This window comes from Sorex araneus, chromosome 2 (genome assembly GCF_027595985.1).
Source record: "Sorex araneus isolate mSorAra2 chromosome 2, mSorAra2.pri, whole genome shotgun sequence".
Taxonomy (NCBI): domain Eukaryota; kingdom Metazoa; phylum Chordata; class Mammalia; order Eulipotyphla; family Soricidae; genus Sorex; species Sorex araneus.
Window position 1 is genome coordinate 31,026,329 of NC_073303.1, and position 20,359 is coordinate 31,046,687.

A 20,359-nucleotide genomic window follows, 5' to 3' on the forward strand; every position below is an offset into this window, starting at 1 on the left:
TGCAGGTTGGCCACATTCAAGGCAAGCACTTACCTGCTGTACTATCTCTCTGGCCTCTATGTGAAATCTTTTATGGTTAAAATTTATATGAATAGACTTTAAGAGGTATTTGTTGACTCCAAGGTCATAAATATTTTCCTCTATATTTTCTTTTGGGGGGAGGGCAGAAGGAGAGTTGGAGGAAAGCCACACCAAACAGTGCTCAAGACTTACTCCTGACTGTGTACTCAGAGATCACTTATGGTTGTGCTCAGGGAACCATGTGCAGTACTAGGGTTTGAACCAATGCTTGCTGTGTACAAAGCAAGCACCCTAAACCCTATATTAACTACCTCTCTAGTCTTTTTAAAATATTTTATCTCTCTTCCTTTTTTTTTTGTTTTGGAGTCACACCCAGCAGTGTTCAGGGCTTACTCCTGACTCTGTGCTCAGGATCACCTCTGGTGGGGCTCAGGAAACCATATGAAGTGCCTGGGATTGAACCCTGGTCGATCACATGCAAGGCAAATATCCTACCTGCTGTACTGTTCTGGCTCCATTTTAGTATATGTGTTGTCAAAGTATCACTGTATCACTGTATCACTGTCATCCTGTTGCTCATCAATTTGCTCGAGCAGGTGCCAGTAATGTCTCCATTTGTCCCTGTCGCATTCAGGGGAATGAGGCTCATTATTGTTAGTTTTTGGCATATCAAATACACCATGGGTAGCTTGCCAGGCTCTGCCATGTGAGATTCTGCATCGCTCTCTTTTGGGAACTTTGTTTTATAGTCTCTGGATCTTGGCCGTTGATGAGATTACATGGCGCTGGGGGCAGTTTGTGGGTGTGGCTGCCAAGCTACTGGAAAACTGGGGATCTGGGTGGAGGAGACCTAGTCCTGATCTGAGCAGGCTTGTAGATCTCAGCCACAGGTCCCGCATACCTGGCTTCCTCTGTTGGTTTCTTCATGGGTGAGGCTCTTCTGAGTGTGTGGAGAATGGCCTTAAGCATGGCTGTGGCTGGGTTGTGGAGGTTTTGGCTGCCGGGGCTCTGCTTGGGGCAGGGAGGATACTCAAACTCCCCCAGGGGGCCCCGGTGAAGACAACCTGGCGTGGGGGCAGGAGATTCTGCATTGCTCTCTTGTGGGAGCTTTGTTTTATAGTCTCTGGATCTTGGCTGTTGATGAGATTACATGGCGCCAGTGGCAGTTTGTGGGCAGAATATCACAAACTCTGTGGCTGAGATGTCCAAGCCTGCTCAGATTGGGACTGGGCCTCTCCACCCAGATCCCCAGTTTTCCAGTAGCTTGGCAGTCACACTCACAAACTGCCCCTGTCATATTGAGTACTGTATTTTCTTATCAAAAATATTGTTCTGGAAGATACTGTTTTATATTTCACAATAGGTCCCTTAGGTTAATTTCTTTTGTTTTTAGTTTTGGGTGCTACTGGTGGTACTCAGGGGTTACTCTAGCTTGGTACTTGAAATTCTTGGCAATGCTTAAGGGACCATGTAGTCTTAGAGATCAAAAACAGGTTCTCTCATGTCAAGCTTGCACTGGTCCTTTGAGATGTCTCCCCAGCCCCATTAAATTTATTTCAAAATGACTTCTGGGGCTGGGGCAATAGTACAGTTTGTTTGCCTTGCACAGTGCCTACCTGGGTTTAATCTCCGACATCCCCACATGGTCCTTTGAGCACCATCAGGAATAATTCCTGAGTGCAGAGTCAGGAGTAACCTCTGAGCACTGCCTGGTATGGCCCAAAAACACAAACAAAAAATATATATCATTTCTGTATGTAGATATAGTTATAGTAGACATTTTCCCCCATGCACCTTCAATTGACAGCACCATTTAGCCAAGAGAATATACATTTGTCTTCTTTTTCTGTTTGTCTTTGTTTTGGGGCCATACCTGCTCAGTGCAGTGCTCAGAAGTTACTCCTAGCTCTACGATCAGGAATTACTCCTGGTAGTGCTCAGAGGACCAAAGGGATGCTGGGGAGTGAACCTGGGTGGACCATGTGCAAGGCAAGCACCTTACTTGCTATACTATGGTCCTGGCTCCCATCCATTTGTCTCTTAATTGCAGTAGCACCTTTGTCATTAATCAGGTGACCACATGTGTATGGGGCTGTTTTTCTCTGGATCCTCTTCAGTTCTAACTCTACCTGAACATTTATTTATTTATTTATTTATTTAATTTACTCCACGGGAGAACCTTGCAAGCTCCCTGTGGCGTATTCGATATGCCATAAACAGTAACAATAACAGCTCTCATTCCCCTGACCCTGAAAGAGCCTCCAATCGTTGGGAAATATGAGTAAGGAGAAGCTGCTAAAATCTCAGGGCTGGGGCTGGAGCGATAGCACAGCAGATAAGGCGTTTGCCTTGCACGCGGCAGACCCGGGTTCAATCCCCAGCATCCTATATGGTTCCCCGAGCACTGCCAGGAGTAATTCCTGAGAGCATGAGCCAGAAGTAACCCCTGTGCATCGCCGGTGTGACCCAAAAAGCAAAAAAAAAAAAATCTCCGGCTTGGACGAATGGAGACGTTACTGGCACCCACTCAAATAAATCAATGAACAACAGGATGACAGTGATACAATGATTTTATTTACTCAGGGGTTACTCCTGGTTTTATTCTCAGAATTACTCCTGGTAGTGCTTGGGGGACCATATGGGATGCTTGGGATCAAACCCAGGTGGGCCGCATGCAAGGCAAATATCCTAGTTGCTGTATTATCACTCTGGTCCCTGAACATTTACAACAAAATTTGATATTTGGTATAAATACTGAGAAAAAAGGAATTATTCTTTATCTAATAGGAGATAAGTGAGCTTTATGGAATGGGTTTACTTGATAGTGAACAGATAAGTAAGGAAGAGAGAGGGGGTGGGGTGGGGGAATATATACTTTAAAGTTTCTGAGAAGAGGGGCCAGGGCCCAGAGAGATAGATCAATAGACTGAGCACATGCTTTGTATGTAGGAGGCCTATGTTTAATCCCCAGCATCTCATGGTCCCCTGAGCACCATCAGGAATGATTCCTGAGCCCAGAGCTGGGAGTAGCCCCAAGCATCACTGGGTATAGCCCAGAAACTGAAAATAAAAGGGGAACAGAATTTCTGAGAAGATGTGTGCTAGAATCCAGGTGTGCAGGGGAAGGATCAGCCTTAGGTACTTCACTCTAGTCCACGCCACAGAAATGCGCTGGGGAGCCCCTGAGTGCCAGGTGCAGCCGTTAGAGCAGTGCCAGGGCAGACAGGGTCCCTGTTCTCGTGGGACTCCCATTCTAGCTGTGGGAGAAGGGAATGAACAGATGGTGCATCTGTTTGGGAACAAACAGGGATGATCCAGGCAGCAGTAAATACTGCGACGACACGAGCAGGGGGCTTTGTAGTGGAAGGGTGCTCTGACTGTGCATCAAGGAGGATGTCTAGGTGTCAATGACAAAGACATTTAGGTTTGAACAGGACTGATCCAGCCTAAAGAGTCCTGTGAAGGGCAGCCCCGGCAGGGGGCCAGGGCTCAAGTGACCTCGCCAAGTCTGATGGGTGGGTCGGGCAGTAAATGTAACTGCAGACATCAGGAAGTGGGGGTGGACACCAAATCTGCCCCAGGGTTGTGCTTAATGTGAATTTTTCATTTGTTTGTTTTAGGCTACATCCTGCAGTGCACACAAGCTATGCGCATTTCAGGGCTCAGGGACCATGTGGTGGTGGGAGTTGATCCCAGGCTTCCTGCCTGCAAAGCACGTGGTCCTGCCCTGTTACTATCTCTCTGCTCCCCTGAATGTTAGTTAACTTTCTTAAGTGAAGCAAGATAATCTTTATTTTTTATTTTTATTTATTGTCATTATAATTATTATTGCTTTTTGGGTCACACCTGGCGATGCACAGGGGTTACTCCTGGCTCTGCACTCAGGAATTACTCCTGGTGGTGCTCAGGGGACCTTATGGGATGCTGGGAATTAAACCCGGGTTGGCCGTGTGCAAGGCAAATGCCCTACCCGCTGTGCTATTGCTCAAGCCCCGCAAGATAGTTTTTATTGAAACTTACTTAGAATTAACTTAATTTGTCACGTTCGGAGGAGCCTCACGCATGAAGGGACTGCAAAGGAACCCAGGTGTGCAGGACCCGGGGCTGAGATCTCCAAGCCTGCTTGGATTGGGACTGGGTCTTCTCCACCCAGACCCCCCATTTTCCAGTAGCTTGGCAGCCACAACCACAAACTGTCCCTGGTGCCCTGTAATCCCACCAATGGCCAACATCCAGAGACTATAAGACCAAGCTCCCGGACATCTAATAGCCTTCTCCCTCTGGGAGAACCTGACAAGCTACCAAGAGTCTATTACCAACATGGGATAGCCTTGCAAGCTCCCCATTGTATATTCATATCCCAAATACAGTAAAAGATATATACATACCTCTCAGAGAGCCTGGCAAGCTACCGAGAGTATCCTGCCCGCATGGCAGAGCCTGGCAAGCTACCTGTGGCGTATTCGATATGCCAAAAACAGTAACGATAGGTCTCATTCCCCTGACTCTGAAAGAGCCTCCAATCACTGGGAAATATGAGTAAGGAGAGGCTGCTAAAATCTCAGGGCTGAGTGTAATAGAGACATTACTGGTGCCCACTTGAGTAAATCAACGGACAATGGGATGACAATGATACTTAGACATAAGGAGAGAGAAAGAGAGGAAGTACGTGTAGAACACGGGTTTCTCCAGAATGGAAAAAGCAAGAAGACAGAGAGAAGAGAGTGAGATATATGTCCAAGGGAAGCTTGGGCTTGGCGAGTGAGCTGAACTGGATTTTCCTTTTCCTTTCTCTTTCTTGCTACACCTGGCAGTGCTCAGGTGATCACTCCTAGCAGGATTTGGGGACCATATGGGAATCCAACCCTGGTCAGCTGTGTGCAAGGCGAGTGCCCTACCGCTGTACTATCTCTCTGGCCCTAAATGTTGATTTTTATTTTATAGTATTTTATTTTTTGGCTTTTTGGGTTACTGCGACGATGCACAGGGGTTACTCCTGGCGCATGCACTCAGGAATTACTCCTTGTGATGCTTGGGGGACCATATGGGATGCTGGGAATCGAACCCAGGTTGACTGCATGCAAGGCAAATGCCCTACCCAGCCCCAGAATGTTAATTTTTAAAGTGTATTTTTTTTTATCTTGGCTTGTTTGTTTTGGGTTTTGGATCACACCCAGAGGTACTCAGGAGTTACTCCTGGCTCTGCACTCATGAATTACTCCTGGCGGTGCTGGAAGGACCATATGGGATGCTGGGAATTGAACCCGGGTCAACTGTGTGCAAGACAAATGCCCTACCCCCTGTACCACCTCTCTGGCCCAGCACAGGTGTATTGGGCAGATGAAGTGTAGTTAGTGGACCTGTGAGTGTGTTGGGGAAGTGGTGGTGGGGGGGGGGGGTTCTCTGTGTGTGTGTGGGGTGCCTCTGTCTTATCTCCTCTGGGAAGGCGCTCACCTCATGCTCTCTCCCTGCAGCTTCCTGAGCCATGGCAGCCCGGTGTTCCCCCATCTCCAGCCTGGCCCTCCTGGTTCTGCTGAGCACAGTCAGGGCAGGCCCCTTTGCTCCTCGGACCAGGACCAACGGGACACGGTCGGCCCTCCGGCCCCCTCCTCAGCCAGGGGGCCTCGTGGTGGAGCCGGGAGGACGGAGCCCCTCTTCCCAGCTTTATGAGCATACCGTGGAAGGAGGGGAGAAGCAAGTGGTGTTCACCCACCGCATCAACCTGCCGCCTTCAGCGGGCTGCGGCTGTCCCCCTGGCACCGAGCCCCCCGCGCCTGCCTCAGACGTGCAGGCCCTGAAGGTCCGACTGGAGATGCTGGAGGAGCTGGTGCGGGGTCTCAAGGAGCAGTGCTCTGGGGGATGCTGTCCTGCTACTGCCCAGGCGGGCACAGGTGAGCAGCTGACCCTTGGAGTGAGGGTACAGAAAAAGAGAATTGGCAGAAGAGTGGGTGGACACTGTCGGTCCATAGAAAAAGGCTCCCCTTCCTGGCCCTCCGCGGGGATGAGGGCAGCCCAGGGCACATGCAGATGGGAGCCAGCTGCTGGCCTGCCCCCATGCAGCTGCTAAGCCCAAGGAGGTCCCTAGAGTGACAGGCCCAGCTGGAGGCTAGGGTGATCTTGCAGGAAAGATGCTCAGCAGCTGGGCAGCTCTGAGAGTGCCTGTCTCTCCTGGAGAGTCTGAGTCCCCCTTCCCTCTCCCTCACCCCCCAGGTCAAACCGACATCCGCAGCCTCTGCAGCCTCCATGGCGTCTTCGACCTTAGCCGCTGCGCCTGCTCATGCGAGCCAGGCTGGGGCGGCGCCACCTGCTCGGACCCCACGGATGCCGAGGTGTCGCCCTCATCCCCACCCTCAGACTCCTGCCCAGATGACTGCAACGATCAGGGGCGCTGCGTGGACGGCCGCTGCGTGTGTTTCCCCGGCTACGCGGGCCCCAGCTGCGGCTGGCCCTCCTGCCCCGGGGACTGCCAGGGCCGCGGGCGCTGCGTGCAGGGCGTGTGCGTGTGCCGGCCCGGATTCTCCGGCGACGACTGCAGCCAGCGCGCCTGCCCCCGGGGCTGCAGCCAGAGGGGGCGCTGCGAGGACGGGCGCTGCGTGTGCGACCCGGGCTACAGTGGCGAGGACTGTCGAGTGCGGAGCTGTCCCCGCGGTTGCAGCCAGAGGGGACGCTGCGAGAACGGGCGCTGCGTGTGCAATCCGGGCTACAGCGGCGAGGACTGCAGCGTGAGGAGCTGCCCCCGGGGCTGCAGCCAGAAGGGACGGTGCGAGGACGGACGCTGCGTCTGTGACCCGGGCTACACGGGCGAGGACTGCGGCACGCGCACCTGCCCGTGGGACTGCGGCGAGGGGGGGCGCTGCGTGGACGGCCGCTGCGTGTGCTGGCCGGGCTACGCGGGCGACGACTGCAGCGCGCGCACCTGCCCACAGGACTGCCACGGCCGCGGGCGCTGCGAGGACGGAGAATGCATCTGTGACGCGGGCTACAGCGGAGACGACTGCAGCGTGCGCAGCTGCCCCGGCGACTGCAACCAGCGCGGCCACTGCGAGGACGGCCGCTGCGTGTGCTGGCCGGGGTACACCGGGCCCGACTGCAGCGCGCGCGCCTGCCCGCGGGACTGTCGCGGTCGCGGGCGGTGCGAGAACGGCGTGTGCGTGTGCAACGCGGGCTACAGCGGCGAGGACTGCGGCGTGCGCAGCTGCCCCGGCGACTGTCGCGGCCGCGGGCGGTGCGAGAACGGCCGCTGCGTGTGCTGGCCCGGGTACACGGGCCGGGACTGCGGCACGCGCGCCTGCCCCGGGGACTGTCGCGGGCGCGGCCGCTGCGTGGACGGCCGCTGCGTGTGCAATCCCGGCTTCGCCGGCGACGACTGCGGGAGCCGTCGGTGTCCCGGGGACTGTCGCGGGCGCGGCCGCTGCGACGATGGCGTGTGCGTGTGCGACGCCGGCTACGAGGGCGAGGACTGCGGCATGCGCAGCTGCCCCGCGGGCTGCCGAGGCCGCGGCCAATGCCTGGACGGCCGCTGCGTGTGCGACGACGGCTACGAGGGCGAGGACTGCGGCGTGCAGCGGTGCCCCCGGGACTGCCACCAGCGCGGCGTGTGCCAGGACGGCGTGTGCGCCTGCTGGGAGGGCTACGCGGGCGAGGACTGCGGTGTCCGGACCTGCCCCTCCAACTGCCACGGGCGCGGCCGCTGTGTAGACGGGCGCTGCGTGTGTGATCCAGGCTACACCGGTCCCGCCTGCGCCACCCGCACCTGCCCGTCCGACTGCCGGGGCCGCGGGCGCTGCGTGCAGGGAGTGTGCGTGTGCCATGCGGGATACAGCGGCGAGGACTGCGGCCAGGACGCGCCTCCGTCCAGCGCCTGCCCCGGGGGCTGCGGGCCCCGGGAGCTGTGCCGCAACGGCCAGTGTGTGTGCGTGGAGGGCTTCCGAGGCCCAGACTGCGCCATCCAGACGTGCCCGGGAGACTGCCTGGGCCGCGGGGAGTGTCGCGAGGGCAGCTGCGTCTGCCGGGACGGCTACGCCGGGGAGGACTGCGGGGAAGGTGAGAGGCGGGGCTCTGCCACCCGGCGCGGGGACGGGGAGGAGGAGGAGGCGGGCTCGGAGCTCCCGGAACCGCTGGAGGGCGAGGGAGGTCACACCGGGAGGGAGCTGGCAGCCCCAGTTTTCCCCGATCTCTGGCTGAGCAGGCCCCTTCAGCGGCCTTTAGGAGATGGGAGAGGTGAAGGACAGGCCAATGCATCTCCACAGCAGGAGAGGCAATTGGTTTTGTTTATTTTAAAGTTGTTTCTTTTAATTCTTTTTAAAATCGATTTTATTTTATTTAATTTTGGCTTTTTGGGTCGTACCTGGTGATGCTCAGTAGTTACTCCTGGCTCTGCACTCAGAAATTACTCCTGTGCTCTGGGGACCATATGGGACTCCAGGGATCCACTCCCTGGGTCCAAGGGAGTGTACTGCAAACACCCTACCTGCTGTACTTTTTTCTTTCCTTTTATTTTTATTGGAGGGGCCAGCAAGATAGCAAGATAGTACAGGGTTTAAGGTGCTTGCCTTGTACCCCACTGACCCTTTTCCAACCCCCTCCCTCCAAATATTATGCCCTGAGCCCCATGACCCCTGAACACAGGACCAGGAGTAAGTCCTGGACACTGCTGGGTGTGGTTCCCAAACAGAACAAACCCATTCAATGGGGTCCGGAATGGAACCCAGGGGCACGTAAATCCAGCACTCTACTGCTGAATCCCAGGCCCAAGGGTTGTACAAATTCTATAGATTCCTATTTTATTTCCTTTTTTAATTTTCTTTTTGGATATCACACCCAGAGATGCTCAGGGGTTACTCCTGGCTCTGCACTCAGGAATCACTCCTGGTGATGCTTGGGGAACCATGTGGGATGCTGGGGATCAAACCTGGGTCAGGCTGCATACGAGGCAAATGCCCTACCCACTGTACTATCCCTCCAACCCCTCCTATTTTATTTCTTAAAAAATTGAGGGGCGGTGGAGCGATAGTACAGTGGGTGTGACCCAAATCTCTCCAAATCAAAAACTTTAATTCTTCACTGACTAATTTCAAGTTGGAGAGATAGTGCAGCAGCTAGGGCACTTGCCTTGCACATGGCCATCCAGGGTTCAATCCCCGACATCCCATGTGGAAGTCCTGAGCCTCACCAGGTGTGGCCCCAAAACTGAAAAGGGGGGAGGAGCCTAGTTATTTATTTATTGAGGTATTACAGCTTAAAATACTATTGAACTAATTTTTCAGTGCACAGCTGCTTCACCAATCCCTCCACCAGTGTTTCAGTATCCTTCCACCATTATCCCATGGGTCTTTCCCCCACCCCCTCTTCCTAATTATGGGTTTTTTTTTGCTTTTTTGGGTCACACCTGGCAATGTACAGGGGTCACTCTGGGCTCTGCACTCAGGAATTACACCTGGTGGTGCTCAGGGGACCATATGGGATGCTGGGAATCAAACCTGGGTCGGCCGCATGCAAGGCAAATGCCCTACCCGATGTGCTATCACTCCAGCCCCTCTTCCTAATTATGGATCTCTCTTTTGGGGGGATGGCACACCCAGTGATGCTTAGAGTTACTCCTGGCTCTGCTCAGGAATCATTCCTGGTGGTGCTCAGGGGGACCTCATGAGGTGCCAGGGATCCAGTCCAGGTTGGTTGCATGAAAAGCCAAACTTACCCACTTTTACTAACTCTCTGGCTCCATCTCTATGGGTCTCTTAATGCAGTCCTGGAGAGGAGTGCAGGGGGAAGCAGCGATGGTAGGAGGCGGGGGGTGGGGGTGGGGGAAGACTGCCTTGGTCTAACAAATTTCCCATACCCCATTCTCCTGGGCAGAGATACCAGCCATTGACAGCATGCGATTGCAGCTGGTAGAAGAGACCACGGTTCGGACAGAGTGGACCCGGGGACCTGGCACCGTGGATGCCTATGAGATTCAGTTCATCCCCACGGTGAGAGTCAAGCTGAAACTGGAGTGTATGTGTGTGTGTGTGTGTGTGTGTGTGTGTGTGTGTGTGTGTGTGTGTGTAGGACTACGGGTGGGAGTGTACTCACCTCACACAGGAAGTTCCAGATAATGTGTTCAAGTCCAGAAGGTCAAGTCCCAAAGCTGCTTTCAAAGCCTCTCCTGCTGCCCCCCACGGGCACAGAAGGCCTGGCAGCATCTCGGCAGGAGTGACCCGCTGCTGCTGGAATGCTTTGGTGACCGCAGCGCAGCTCTTCCCGCCGTTGCCCTATGCGTGGGTCATCACCATTAGTTCTTTTTGTTGTTGCTGAGCGTCCAGCAGCAGTGAGAATGGGGTTTGTTTGCTTTACTTTCCCTGCATCTGGCACCACACGCTTCAGTCATCAAACCACCCTTCATTCTTTGGCTTTTTTTTTTTTTTTTTTTTTTGCTTTTTGGGTCACACCCAGCGATGCTCAGGGGTTACTCCTGGCTTTGCACTCAGGAACTACTCCTGGCGGTGCTTGGGGGACCATATGGGATGCCGGGGATCGAACCCAGGTCGGCCGCGTGCAAGGCAAACGCCCTACCCGCTGTGCTATCGCTCCGGCCCCACATTCTTTGGCTTTTTTTCCCTTCTTGTGGGACACACCCAGTGGTGCTCAGCTGAGTTCCGGGAGCACTCCCAGGGATGCTCAGGGGGATTGAACCCAGGGCTTCTGCATATGAAGCACATGGTCCTGTCCCCTGCGCCGGTTTCCCAACCCCTCACCTTTCATTATACTCACTTTTCAAGAACCCCAGGGCTTCTTCAATCCTTTTTAAGACTTCATCATTGAATCCTCCCTTTCTGGGCTCCCTATTATGCCTGTGCCGTCTGCATGTAGCTTCCAAATGCGAGGTGGAGAGAATGCAGCCGTTCCTGAGCATACACTGGCACTTTGCCCAGAGTTGACAGGCATTACTTGTGGCCATACTATTTGGTGGCTTGACCCTATTTGTGTTTTTAAACACCTTTTTGCAACAAAAGTCATGAGCTCACTATAGGCACTTTAGGTAAGATAGACCAAGAGGAAGAGAATGGAATAAGGGAGAAAAGGAAGGAAAGAAAAAAGATGCCATTTTACCATGTACACTTTCTAACCTAAATATAGGCCTTTGTATTTGGCTCTGTTCAGTGTTATCTTTGTTGGTTTGGGCCAAACTGTCTAGGCTGTTGCAATAATTTTGAGTCTATGAACTGCTTCTCTCGCCTCTTTGTCATCAGTGCAAAGCGTTATTTTTCTCCTTCCAACTTGCTTTTAAAATATTTGGGGGCACCGTAAGGACAGAGCCTGGGGCCTCGCTTTTGAGACCTTTCTTGATTCAGAGTGAGTTTTTATGATGTGTTTGGTCTCCCGACTGCATATCATCAACCTTTATGCTATAATGACATAGCTCACAATATCACTGAGGTGGGCCATGTCTCCCTTGTCTCTGCCCCAGCTAGGTAGGACTCTGGAAAAATACATGATTTCCTGAGGCCTAGGAAGGTCAGAGGTGTTGAATGTCATCTCTATCTCCATCCAATTCACTTTTTTTTTTTGCTTTTGGATCACACCTGGCGATGCTCAGGGGTTACTCCTGGCTCTCTACTCATGAATTACTCCTGGAGGTGCTTGGGGGACCATATGGGATGCTGGGAATCGAACCTGGGTCAGCTGCATGCAAGGCTAATGTTTGCCCTACCCTCTGTGCTATCACTCCAGCTCCGCAATTCACTTTTAAAATATTTTTAGGGCACCATCAGGATGCTTAAAGTAACCCTAAGGACATCTCACTTGGCCTGGTCATTTTAAGACTTATACCCCAAGGGCCAGACCCCTCCCATGTCTGTCTGTCTGGCAGAAGCAGAGACAGAAATCCCCACTTTGCTGCGCAATCAAGATCACCAGAACCTTTTCTTCTGTTTTAAAGAGGGCTGTTTTTTTTTTTTTTGCTATAAAAATAATTTAATCACAAGACAAGAATTTGGCAACCAGAGAAAAGAAAAACAAATAATTCTTGGCTGCTTCACACTGAAACCAGCACTGTTAATATTTCAAAGTGTTTCTCCCACTCTTCTCTTCTCTGTGTATATTATTTACATAATTGTAATCTTGAGACATGGGATTTTAAAAAGAAACTTTTCTAAGAACTTCAAGGCTCCCGCCTCTGAAGAAACTTCAGGGAAAGAAGAACAAAAATAAACACAAGATGGGAAGAGCTTACAGGGCACCATTTTCTCCATTTTGGGGTAAATACAAGCTCATCCTTCGGTGCCCCCAGGAGCTGCAGCTTCCTTGGAATCCTCAGCTCCCTCCGACCGGGGGCATGCCCCGAGCTGGCCTGTCCTGGTCCAGCTGTGGCCTCCCTGTGCATCTGCTCTGGGTCTGGGCTGATCTCACATTCTGGATTCTCCCTGAGCCGGGCATGGAAACTTCTCTAAGACTGATCCCCAGACACTCCTCCTGGACTCTGCTGCTGGCCCTCAGACCACGCTTTCCCACGCTCGGTGGCTGGCCCCTGGATAGGGGCTCTGGCCTCTGTCCCCCATTGCTGGCGCCATGTCAGTTCAGTAGCTGCTGTCCTCCTGATGGGTCGGCCATCTTCCTAGAAGCTTATCTGCTCCACCTGTCTTCTCCCCTTTTCCAGAATTGCTCTCTTCCACCAAGTCCAAACTCTTCCATTCCTGGCCAAAGGACATACCTAGTTCTTGGAAGGAATGTCCCGAGAGGGGCGTGGCTCCTCTGCCTGCAGATGTGGGTTTCGGTTTCCTGGCAGCCTTGGAGCCACCTGGGAGCTCCTTAGGCCCCACCCCAGAGCCACTGAATCAGAACCTCTGGGGGTGAGGCCCAATAGTAGGTCTCCCCGGTGAGTGTGATGCACCCCAAGTCTGATGAACACTAACTGAAGGAATGTAGCTATTTTACAAAATGTTGGCTCCGCTCTAAATATGACAGAAAAGGTGAGGAAACTGAGGAAGATGCATGCCTGAACGCTGAGTTCCTCCTTGTCTGGGAGCCCAGGGCTGCCTTGTTTTCAGTGGGATCCAAGACCTCACAGTCACAGGGATATTTGTATTTGGACCTGGGCTAAGGATGAGGGGAACTCCAGGGAGCGGCCAAGGTGGAACCATCACCCAAGAGGTTGGTATCAGGAAAAGACAGGGACTCACCACCACCCCCCACAGCAAGAAACTGTAAATAAGGGGTAGATAAGTGCCTGTGTCTGGCTAAAGAACCTGCCTCAGGCCAGTCAGATCACATTAAGGGGCCTAGGTTCAACCCCCAATGTGACTTTTGGGGGAATGTTTCCCGATGGACATCAGGAGGGTCTAGGAGGGAAATGAAGGGCCAGAGTGGTAGTGCAGAGGGTTGGATGCTGTCTTGCATTCAGCTGAACTGGCTTCTATATCCAATACTACATATGGTCTCCCACTCAGGGATCCTGAGTGATCCCTGAGCACAGAACCAGGAGTAAGCCCTGAGCACCACCGGATGCGATCCAAAACCAAAAAAATAAATAAGAACAAAAACATAGAAGGTAATAAAAAGTGATCTTAGGGGCTGGAGTGATAGCACAGCGGGTAGGGCATTTTCCTTGCATGCGGCTGACCCAGGTTCGATTCCCAGCATCCCATATGATCCCCCAAGCACCACCAGAAGTAATCCTTGAGTGCAGAGCCAGGAGTAACCCCTGTGCATCGCCAGGTATGACCCACAAAAGCAAAAAAAAAAAAAGTGATTTTAATAGAGAAGGAGAACCCTGCAGATCTAGGGAGAAGCTTGTCATAGTGAAAGGTCCAGGTGTCACCAGGGAGCACCCACAAAGCGGGGTGTGAGTGCGAGGTGGAATAAGAGGACGGGGAGAGAGGAGAGCGAGTGTTCTGGGAGAATGAGGCTTCACATAAAGCTTTACTTGAAGCCAACCCCGACTTCCCAGGCTGGGGTATCCTAGGACAGGGTGAGTAAGAGGGAGATGAGTCCAGTGTGCCTAGGAAACCTCCTTAGCCAAGACAATTCTGGCAAAGCTTTCATTCTTCCTCAACCCAGAAATCTCTACGTGGCCTCTCATCTGGTTTTATACTTCTGTCTTTACTATGTTGGTCCCCGCACAACTCTCCTAGTTTGGGAGAGTACCTCCCGAAATTTCCAGTCCCGCTTGGCTGACTGGAGGTGTCACCATCAAAGCCAAAAGCGCTCAGCGGAACAGAGTGTCCTTGTTAGCTCTCCACGCTAGACAGCCCGGGAAGTGGGGGCCGCGAGACTGCTCACAGAGTTCTCGGGGTCCCTCCGTGTGCCCCCCATGGCTGATGTTGCAGGGTGCCTGTCTGGAGCAGGGGCTGGCAGAGTTCCTGGGGGTCACCCCAGGATAGTGCCTTTCCTATGCTCTCAGAGGAGGCTGTTTTCTGGCAGCGTGGACCTGCCCAGGGGATCCAGGTGGGGGTCTCAGCAGCCTGGCCAGACATTAGCTACTAGCTCAGGCGCTCCCAGATGGCAGGGATCAAGGCTTTCGTGTTTGTGCCTCCTCTGCTGCGTGTGACGCCAGACACAAAATCAGGGAGGATGTTGGTGGAAGTTTGAACACGTGTGCCTTGTTTCTGAGAGGCTTACGACCCTGCTGAGGGGACAGGAAAGTGCCTAGACAGAAGGCGGTATCATGGGTCACATCCAGCCAGAATGTCTGCAGGGAAGCTCGGGCCTCGGCAGATGCTTTTAGAAGGAAGTGAGCTCCGAGGGGCAGCCGGCACGGCTTCACCCACTACGACAGAAAAGGGCTTCGGAGAAGCTTCCCATAGGGTGCGGGGATGCTGGGAGGCCAGATGGAGGCCCTGCCCTTGTGTGCGGTGCAATTCTGTCAGTCGGATGATGAGCAGGAGAAAAAGGTAGCACACACGAGAGGGGACTGTGAGGGTCCCAGAGCCAGGGTGTCAATCCATGTCAGTTTCTTAGTATTGATGATTCAGGGCACTCAGCCTTTTTTTCTTTTTTTTTCCCCCTTTATTTTTTATTGTTTGTTTTTTGGGCCACACCCGGTCATGCTCAGAGCTTACTTTTTTTTTTTTTGCTTTTTGGGTCACACCCAGTGATGCTCAGGGGTTACTCCTGGCTTTGCACTCAGGAATTACTCCTGGCAGTGCTTGGGGGACCATATGAGATGCCGGGGATCGAACTCGGGTTGGCCGTGTGCAAGGCAAACGCCCCTACCCGCTGTGCTATCGCTCCGGCCCCCAGAGCTTACTTTTGGCTCTGCACTCAGGAATTACTCTTGGCAGGGCACAGGGCCACATGGGGTGCTGGGGATCAAACCCGGCTTGCCCACGAGCAAGGCAAGTGCCTACCTGCTGTACTATCACTCCAGGTTACAGCACTAATCCGTTTTTACTTCAATTTCCGCAGCTGTTCAGTGGAGATAACTTATCTCAGAACCGTTTCGTTTGTTTGTTTGTTTGGGTTTGGGGCCACACCTGGTGATGGTTAGGGCTCACTCCTGACTCTGTGCCCCGTGCTCAGTCTGTGTCAGTCACACTCACTCCTGGCAGAGCTTTGGGGATCAAATGGGGTGCCAGGGATTATCCTCAGGTTGGCAAGGCAAGTGCCCTATCCACTGTGCTGTTATCAGGGCCCAGAAAGTTTTTATTAAGATTAAATGAGACCATGTGTGTGAATTGTCTGGAACATAATACTTGCCCAGCAAGAGTGCTTGGGGTGTTTGCTGGACTCCCTTTCCCTGGCGTGGGATTGGAACAGCAGCGTGAGAATGCCTGCCCTCACTCCCGGGGACTCTCTCCTGCAGACGGAGGGCGTGAGTCCGCCCTTCACGGCACGGGTACCCAGCTCTGCCTCCGCCTATGACCAGAGAGGACTGGCCCCGGGTCAGGAGTACCAGGTCATCGTTCGTGCCCTTCGAGGGACCAGTTGGGGCCCTCCTGTCTCTAAGACCATCACCACCAGTAAGAGCGGGGCCTTGTGTGTGTGTGTGTGTGTGTGTGTGTGTGTGTGCTGGCGGGGGGGAGTTTGGAGATCCTGATTGGAGGGGGGGGGGCGGCTGGGAACTGCACCCCCGGGGGCAGAAGGCAGGTCTCTGGGAGGGGCACAGGTGACCAGAGTGACGCTGCCATGGTCCCTCCTCTCTCCTACCTGGCTAGTGATCGATGGTCCCCAGGACCTCCGTGTGGTGGCTGTCACCCCAACCACTCTGGACCTTAGCTGGCTGCGCCCCCAGGCTGAGGTGGACAGGTTTGTGGTATCCTACGTCAGTGCCGGGAACCAGAGGGTGCGTCTGGAAGTACCTTCTGAGGCCGATGGGACGCAGCTGACAGGCCTGATGCCCGGCGTGGAGTATGTGGTGACTGTCACCGCGGAACGGGGCCCAGCCGTAAGCTACCCGTCTTCCGTCCGGGCCAACACAGGTATGAGGGCCGCAGGGGATCCGAGGCTCTGCCTCTGGATGCTGGAGCCACCTCTGGGTGCCCTGGGCAGAGTGTGGCGGAGCCAAAGCACCTGTGGGGGCTGGGTCCCTCTGTCCCAGGGGCTTTGGGAAGCTTCTGTTTGAAGGGGTGAGGGAGTAAATAGAATATGCCTCCCCCCTCTCCCCCACCCCCACTTAGGATGGTTCTGATCCAAGGGGAGGCCTTGGGGCCCCCATCAGAGCATCCTGGAGCTGGGGAATAAGGCCCACCAGCGACCACATTTCAGGACCTGGGGATCAGGCTTTGGGGTGGGCGTGGGCGTGGGGGCTCACAGCAGCGCTCAATTTCAAAGTCTCTTCACAGATGCTGGATGCTCGGATGCTGCTTTCTCCCTGCACCGAGGGAGGACCCCGCCCCCACCCCGGGGTTGCTCCCGGTCTCTCCTCCCCCACCCCTTTCTCTCCGCCAGACACAGCACCCCGAGCTGGCCCCTGGCTTCCCGGGGCCACCAGCTGCTGGCGTGGGCCCAGGGGACACTGACCCCTTCTCTTTCCCTTCTCTTTCCAGATGGGGCTGGGCGCTGGCTGCCGGGGCGGGCGGGACGCGGGGCCGGAGGGCGGGGGGGCTGCCCCTGACCGGCTCTCTCCTCCCCCCTTTCGTCCCCGGCAGCACCAGACCACTACACTTACCCGGAGGCGCGGCCCCCCGCCCTGGGCCCGGCGCCCAGGCCCTCGAGGCCCGCGCGGCCGCCGGCGGAGGGGGAGGCGCCGGCGCCGCGGCCCCGGCCCGACGTGCTGCGGGAGCTGGGGCGCTTCCGCGGCACCGTGCGGGACCTGGAGCGGCACCTGCGGGCGCAGCGCTACCCGCTGCCCGCCAACCAGACCTACGCGTCCCTGGCGCGCCACATCCACGAGTACCTGCAGCGCCGGCTGCCGGCCGCCCCGCCCGCCGGCTCCCCGGCGCCCCCGGCCCGGCGCCCCCCGCCCACCCGCAGCCCCGGCTCCAACCTGGGCATCTTCGGCCTGTCGCCCGAAGGCATCGACAGGGTGACCGCGACCCGCCACCCCAAGCCCGAGGTGCTGGGCAGTTTGGCCGACGGCGCCCTCCTCGTGTCCCTCGACGGGCTCCGGGGCCACTACGATGAGGTGGTGCTGCGCTGGCGGCCGCAGCCGCCCGCCGAGGGCCCCGAAGGGGAGCTGACCGTGCCGGGCACCACGCGCACCGTCAGCCTGCCCGACCTCAGGCCCGGCACCACCTACCACGTGGAGGTCCACGGGGTGCGGGCAGGGCAGACCTCCAAGTCCTACGCCTTCATCACCACCACAGGTAGTGTGGCCCGGGGCCGCGGGACCGCCCAGCCTGCCCAGCCTCCGCCCTGGCTCCTTCACTGCCTCACCGCTCCAGCTGCCACCCCAGCTGCCACCTGCGGGCAGGCACCGGGGAGCCTGCGACCAGCAGGCGCCCAGGCCCCGCCCTGGACACAACCTCCACCCAGGCTTCTGGTGGATGCCCAAGAACCAGGCGGCCTGGCCTGGGGGTGGGTTCACTGGTCTTCCGTGGGGTCCCAGTGCTCCTGCCTGGCCGCCGTTCCTGGCGAGAGCGGGGCTCTCTGCAGACACGCGCATGTGGGTGCGGTGGGTGTGAAACCAGCGGCTGCTCGCTGACTCACTGTGGTGACGGTGGCCCAACACTGTGGTCAGCGGTTACTGTTTTCCACTATTTGGCCTTGACCTCAAAGGGACACATGGGATCTGCCTTGAAGCCATCGGCAGCGTGGGTGGGTGAGCGTGAAACAACTGCTGCTCCTTTTTTGCATTAAGGGGACCGAACCCAGCTCCTCACGCATGTCAGGCAGGTGACCTGCTGCTGAGCGCCCCCCCTCACCCCCCAGACCACTGCCGCTTGGTGGCCCTCCAGCCCCGGCTGCTTTACACTCGTCTCTCCCACAGGAACTGTGTCCAGCCTCAGGAAGGGGCACTGGCTGCCAGGGGAGGGCTGTGGGTCTCCTCTTCACCCTTAGGGCCAGACGCCACTTGAGCTGGACGTGTCCCCTCCCTGCCCTCCCCCCCCCACTCTCCTCTCACAGCCTCCTCCCCTGAGAGCACGTTTCCTTCCTTCCAGGCTTACACTGCAGCACTAATGGAAAGCCGGACCCCCACTCAGTGGGGAGGGGACACTTATGGGGAGGTCATGGAAGTCTGGGGCTGGAGGGAGGGAGGCAGTGTGGGCAGAGGTGGTGTGGGAGGAGGTGATGGAGGTGGTGCGGGCAGGGCGGTGCAGGAGGAGGTGATGGAGGTGGCATAGGAGGAGGTGATGGAAGTGTATGTGGACAGAGGTGGTGCAGGAGGAGGTGGTGGAGGTGGTATAGGCAGGGTGCTACACGAGGAGGTCATGGAGGTGGTGCAGGAGGAAGCGTTGGAGGTGGTGCGGGCAGAGGCGGTGCAGAAGGAGGTAATGGAGGTGGTGTGGGCAGAGGCAGTTCAGGAGGAGGTGCTGGAGGTGGTGCAGAAGGAGGCGATAGAGGTGGTATAGGAGGAGGCGATGGAGGTGGTACTGGAGGAGGTGATGGGGAGGTGACGGAGGTGGTGCAGGAGGAGATGTGTGAGAGGCTTCATTTCTTTCATTCCTTGTAGGCTGCTCTGTGAGAATTCTCTCTCTCTCTCTCTCTCTCTCTCTCTCTGTGTGTGTGTGTGTGTGTGTGTGTGTGTAGGGGGATGTTTGGAGGGTGTGGCTGACGTTGGGGAGGATGAGATGGCCCAGCTAGTGGAGTCGGGAACCCAGAGAGGGAGGGAGGGCCTATAGGTTTGGAGACTGGAGGCCAGACCTGGATGCTGGTTTCCTTTCCGATGCTTATATGATACTTACCTGTCTTCCCTAGGTTCCTCCCCCCTGGATGTTTTGGAGACCACCGATGAACCTCCTCCCTCGGGCCCCCCAACAACTCAAGGGGTCCGGGCCCCAGACTTGCAGCAGCGCCCCCAGGAACTGGGAGAGTTGAAGGTGTTGGGCAAAGACAAGACAGGCCACCTCCATGTGGTGTGGACGGCTCAGTCTGACATCTTCACCCACTTCCAGCTGAACTTGAGGGTGCCGGGGAGTCCAGATGTGTATGAAGAGCTGCTCCCGGGGGATGTCCGCCAGGCTCTGATACCCTCCCCTCGTCCTGGAGACGCCTATGAGCTGACACTACGTGGGGTTCTCCCCAGTGGGGAACCCTCAGCCCCCCTCACCTACTACGGCAATATGGGTACATCCTGGGTTTTGCTCAGTATCCCGGGGTTGCTGGGGAGGGCCGAGTAAGACTGGGAAGTGGGGAGACTGAAGGGCGGGTCTGGGGAGTCGGACAGAAGGAGAGTAAAGGAGCCGAGGGTAGCGAAGAAAGGCGGGAGGGGACCTTGAAGTGGTGACAGAGGAGGGCCTGGGAGGGGAAGACGCCAAGACAAGGTAGGAGAGAAAAGTGAGAGGTGGGGCAGGGCTTCAAGGACCGCGACAGGGCGGCCTGTAGCCCCTGGCTCTGCCCTGCAGTTTCTCTGCCCCGTGCCCTGCCCTTGCTTCCTGTCACTCTTCCCCTAATCCAGTGGGTGTGGGAAGACCCTGCCCTAAGAACCAGCCCTTGGCACTGCCACCCCTTCACTGGCCAGGCTGGCGTGTCCCTTCATTGTCCCCCACCCTCTGAGCCTGGCTCACTGTGGAGAGTTCCTGCGGAGATCAGGCCCCTGGATACAGGGACAGCCCAGACATGGGATTTTAGAGGCTGGCGGGACCATCGAAAGACAGGACCTGCGGTGTCTGGTGCCCGCAAATGGTGCCAGGGTCACTGTCCTCCCTGCACTGGGGGAGGGCGGCCAGGGGAGAGATGCCCATGGCCACTGGCTCATTTTCAGCTAACGCAGCCCCAGAAGGCTCAGACTCTGGGGGGAACCCCAAGGGTCTTGGGGTGG

At 55.9% G+C, this 20,359-nt stretch overlaps 1 protein-coding gene across 1 annotated transcript in view; it reads left to right on the forward strand.

Annotated features, from left to right (window-relative positions):
- Positions 1-5,506: 5,506 nt before the first annotated feature.
- Positions 5,507-20,359, forward strand: part of TNXB (tenascin XB) — a 52,228-nt gene continuing 37,375 nt past the window's right edge. The window contains exons 1-6 of the mRNA XM_055129087.1: positions 5,507-5,912; positions 6,232-8,064; positions 9,877-9,992; positions 15,803-15,959; positions 16,155-16,418; positions 19,297-19,665. Coding sequence (XP_054985062.1) covers positions 5,507-5,912; positions 6,232-8,064; positions 9,877-9,992; positions 15,803-15,959; positions 16,155-16,418; positions 19,297-19,665 — 3,145 coding nt within the window. The remainder of the gene's footprint in view (positions 5,913-6,231; positions 8,065-9,876; positions 9,993-15,802; positions 15,960-16,154; positions 16,419-19,296; positions 19,666-20,359) is intronic.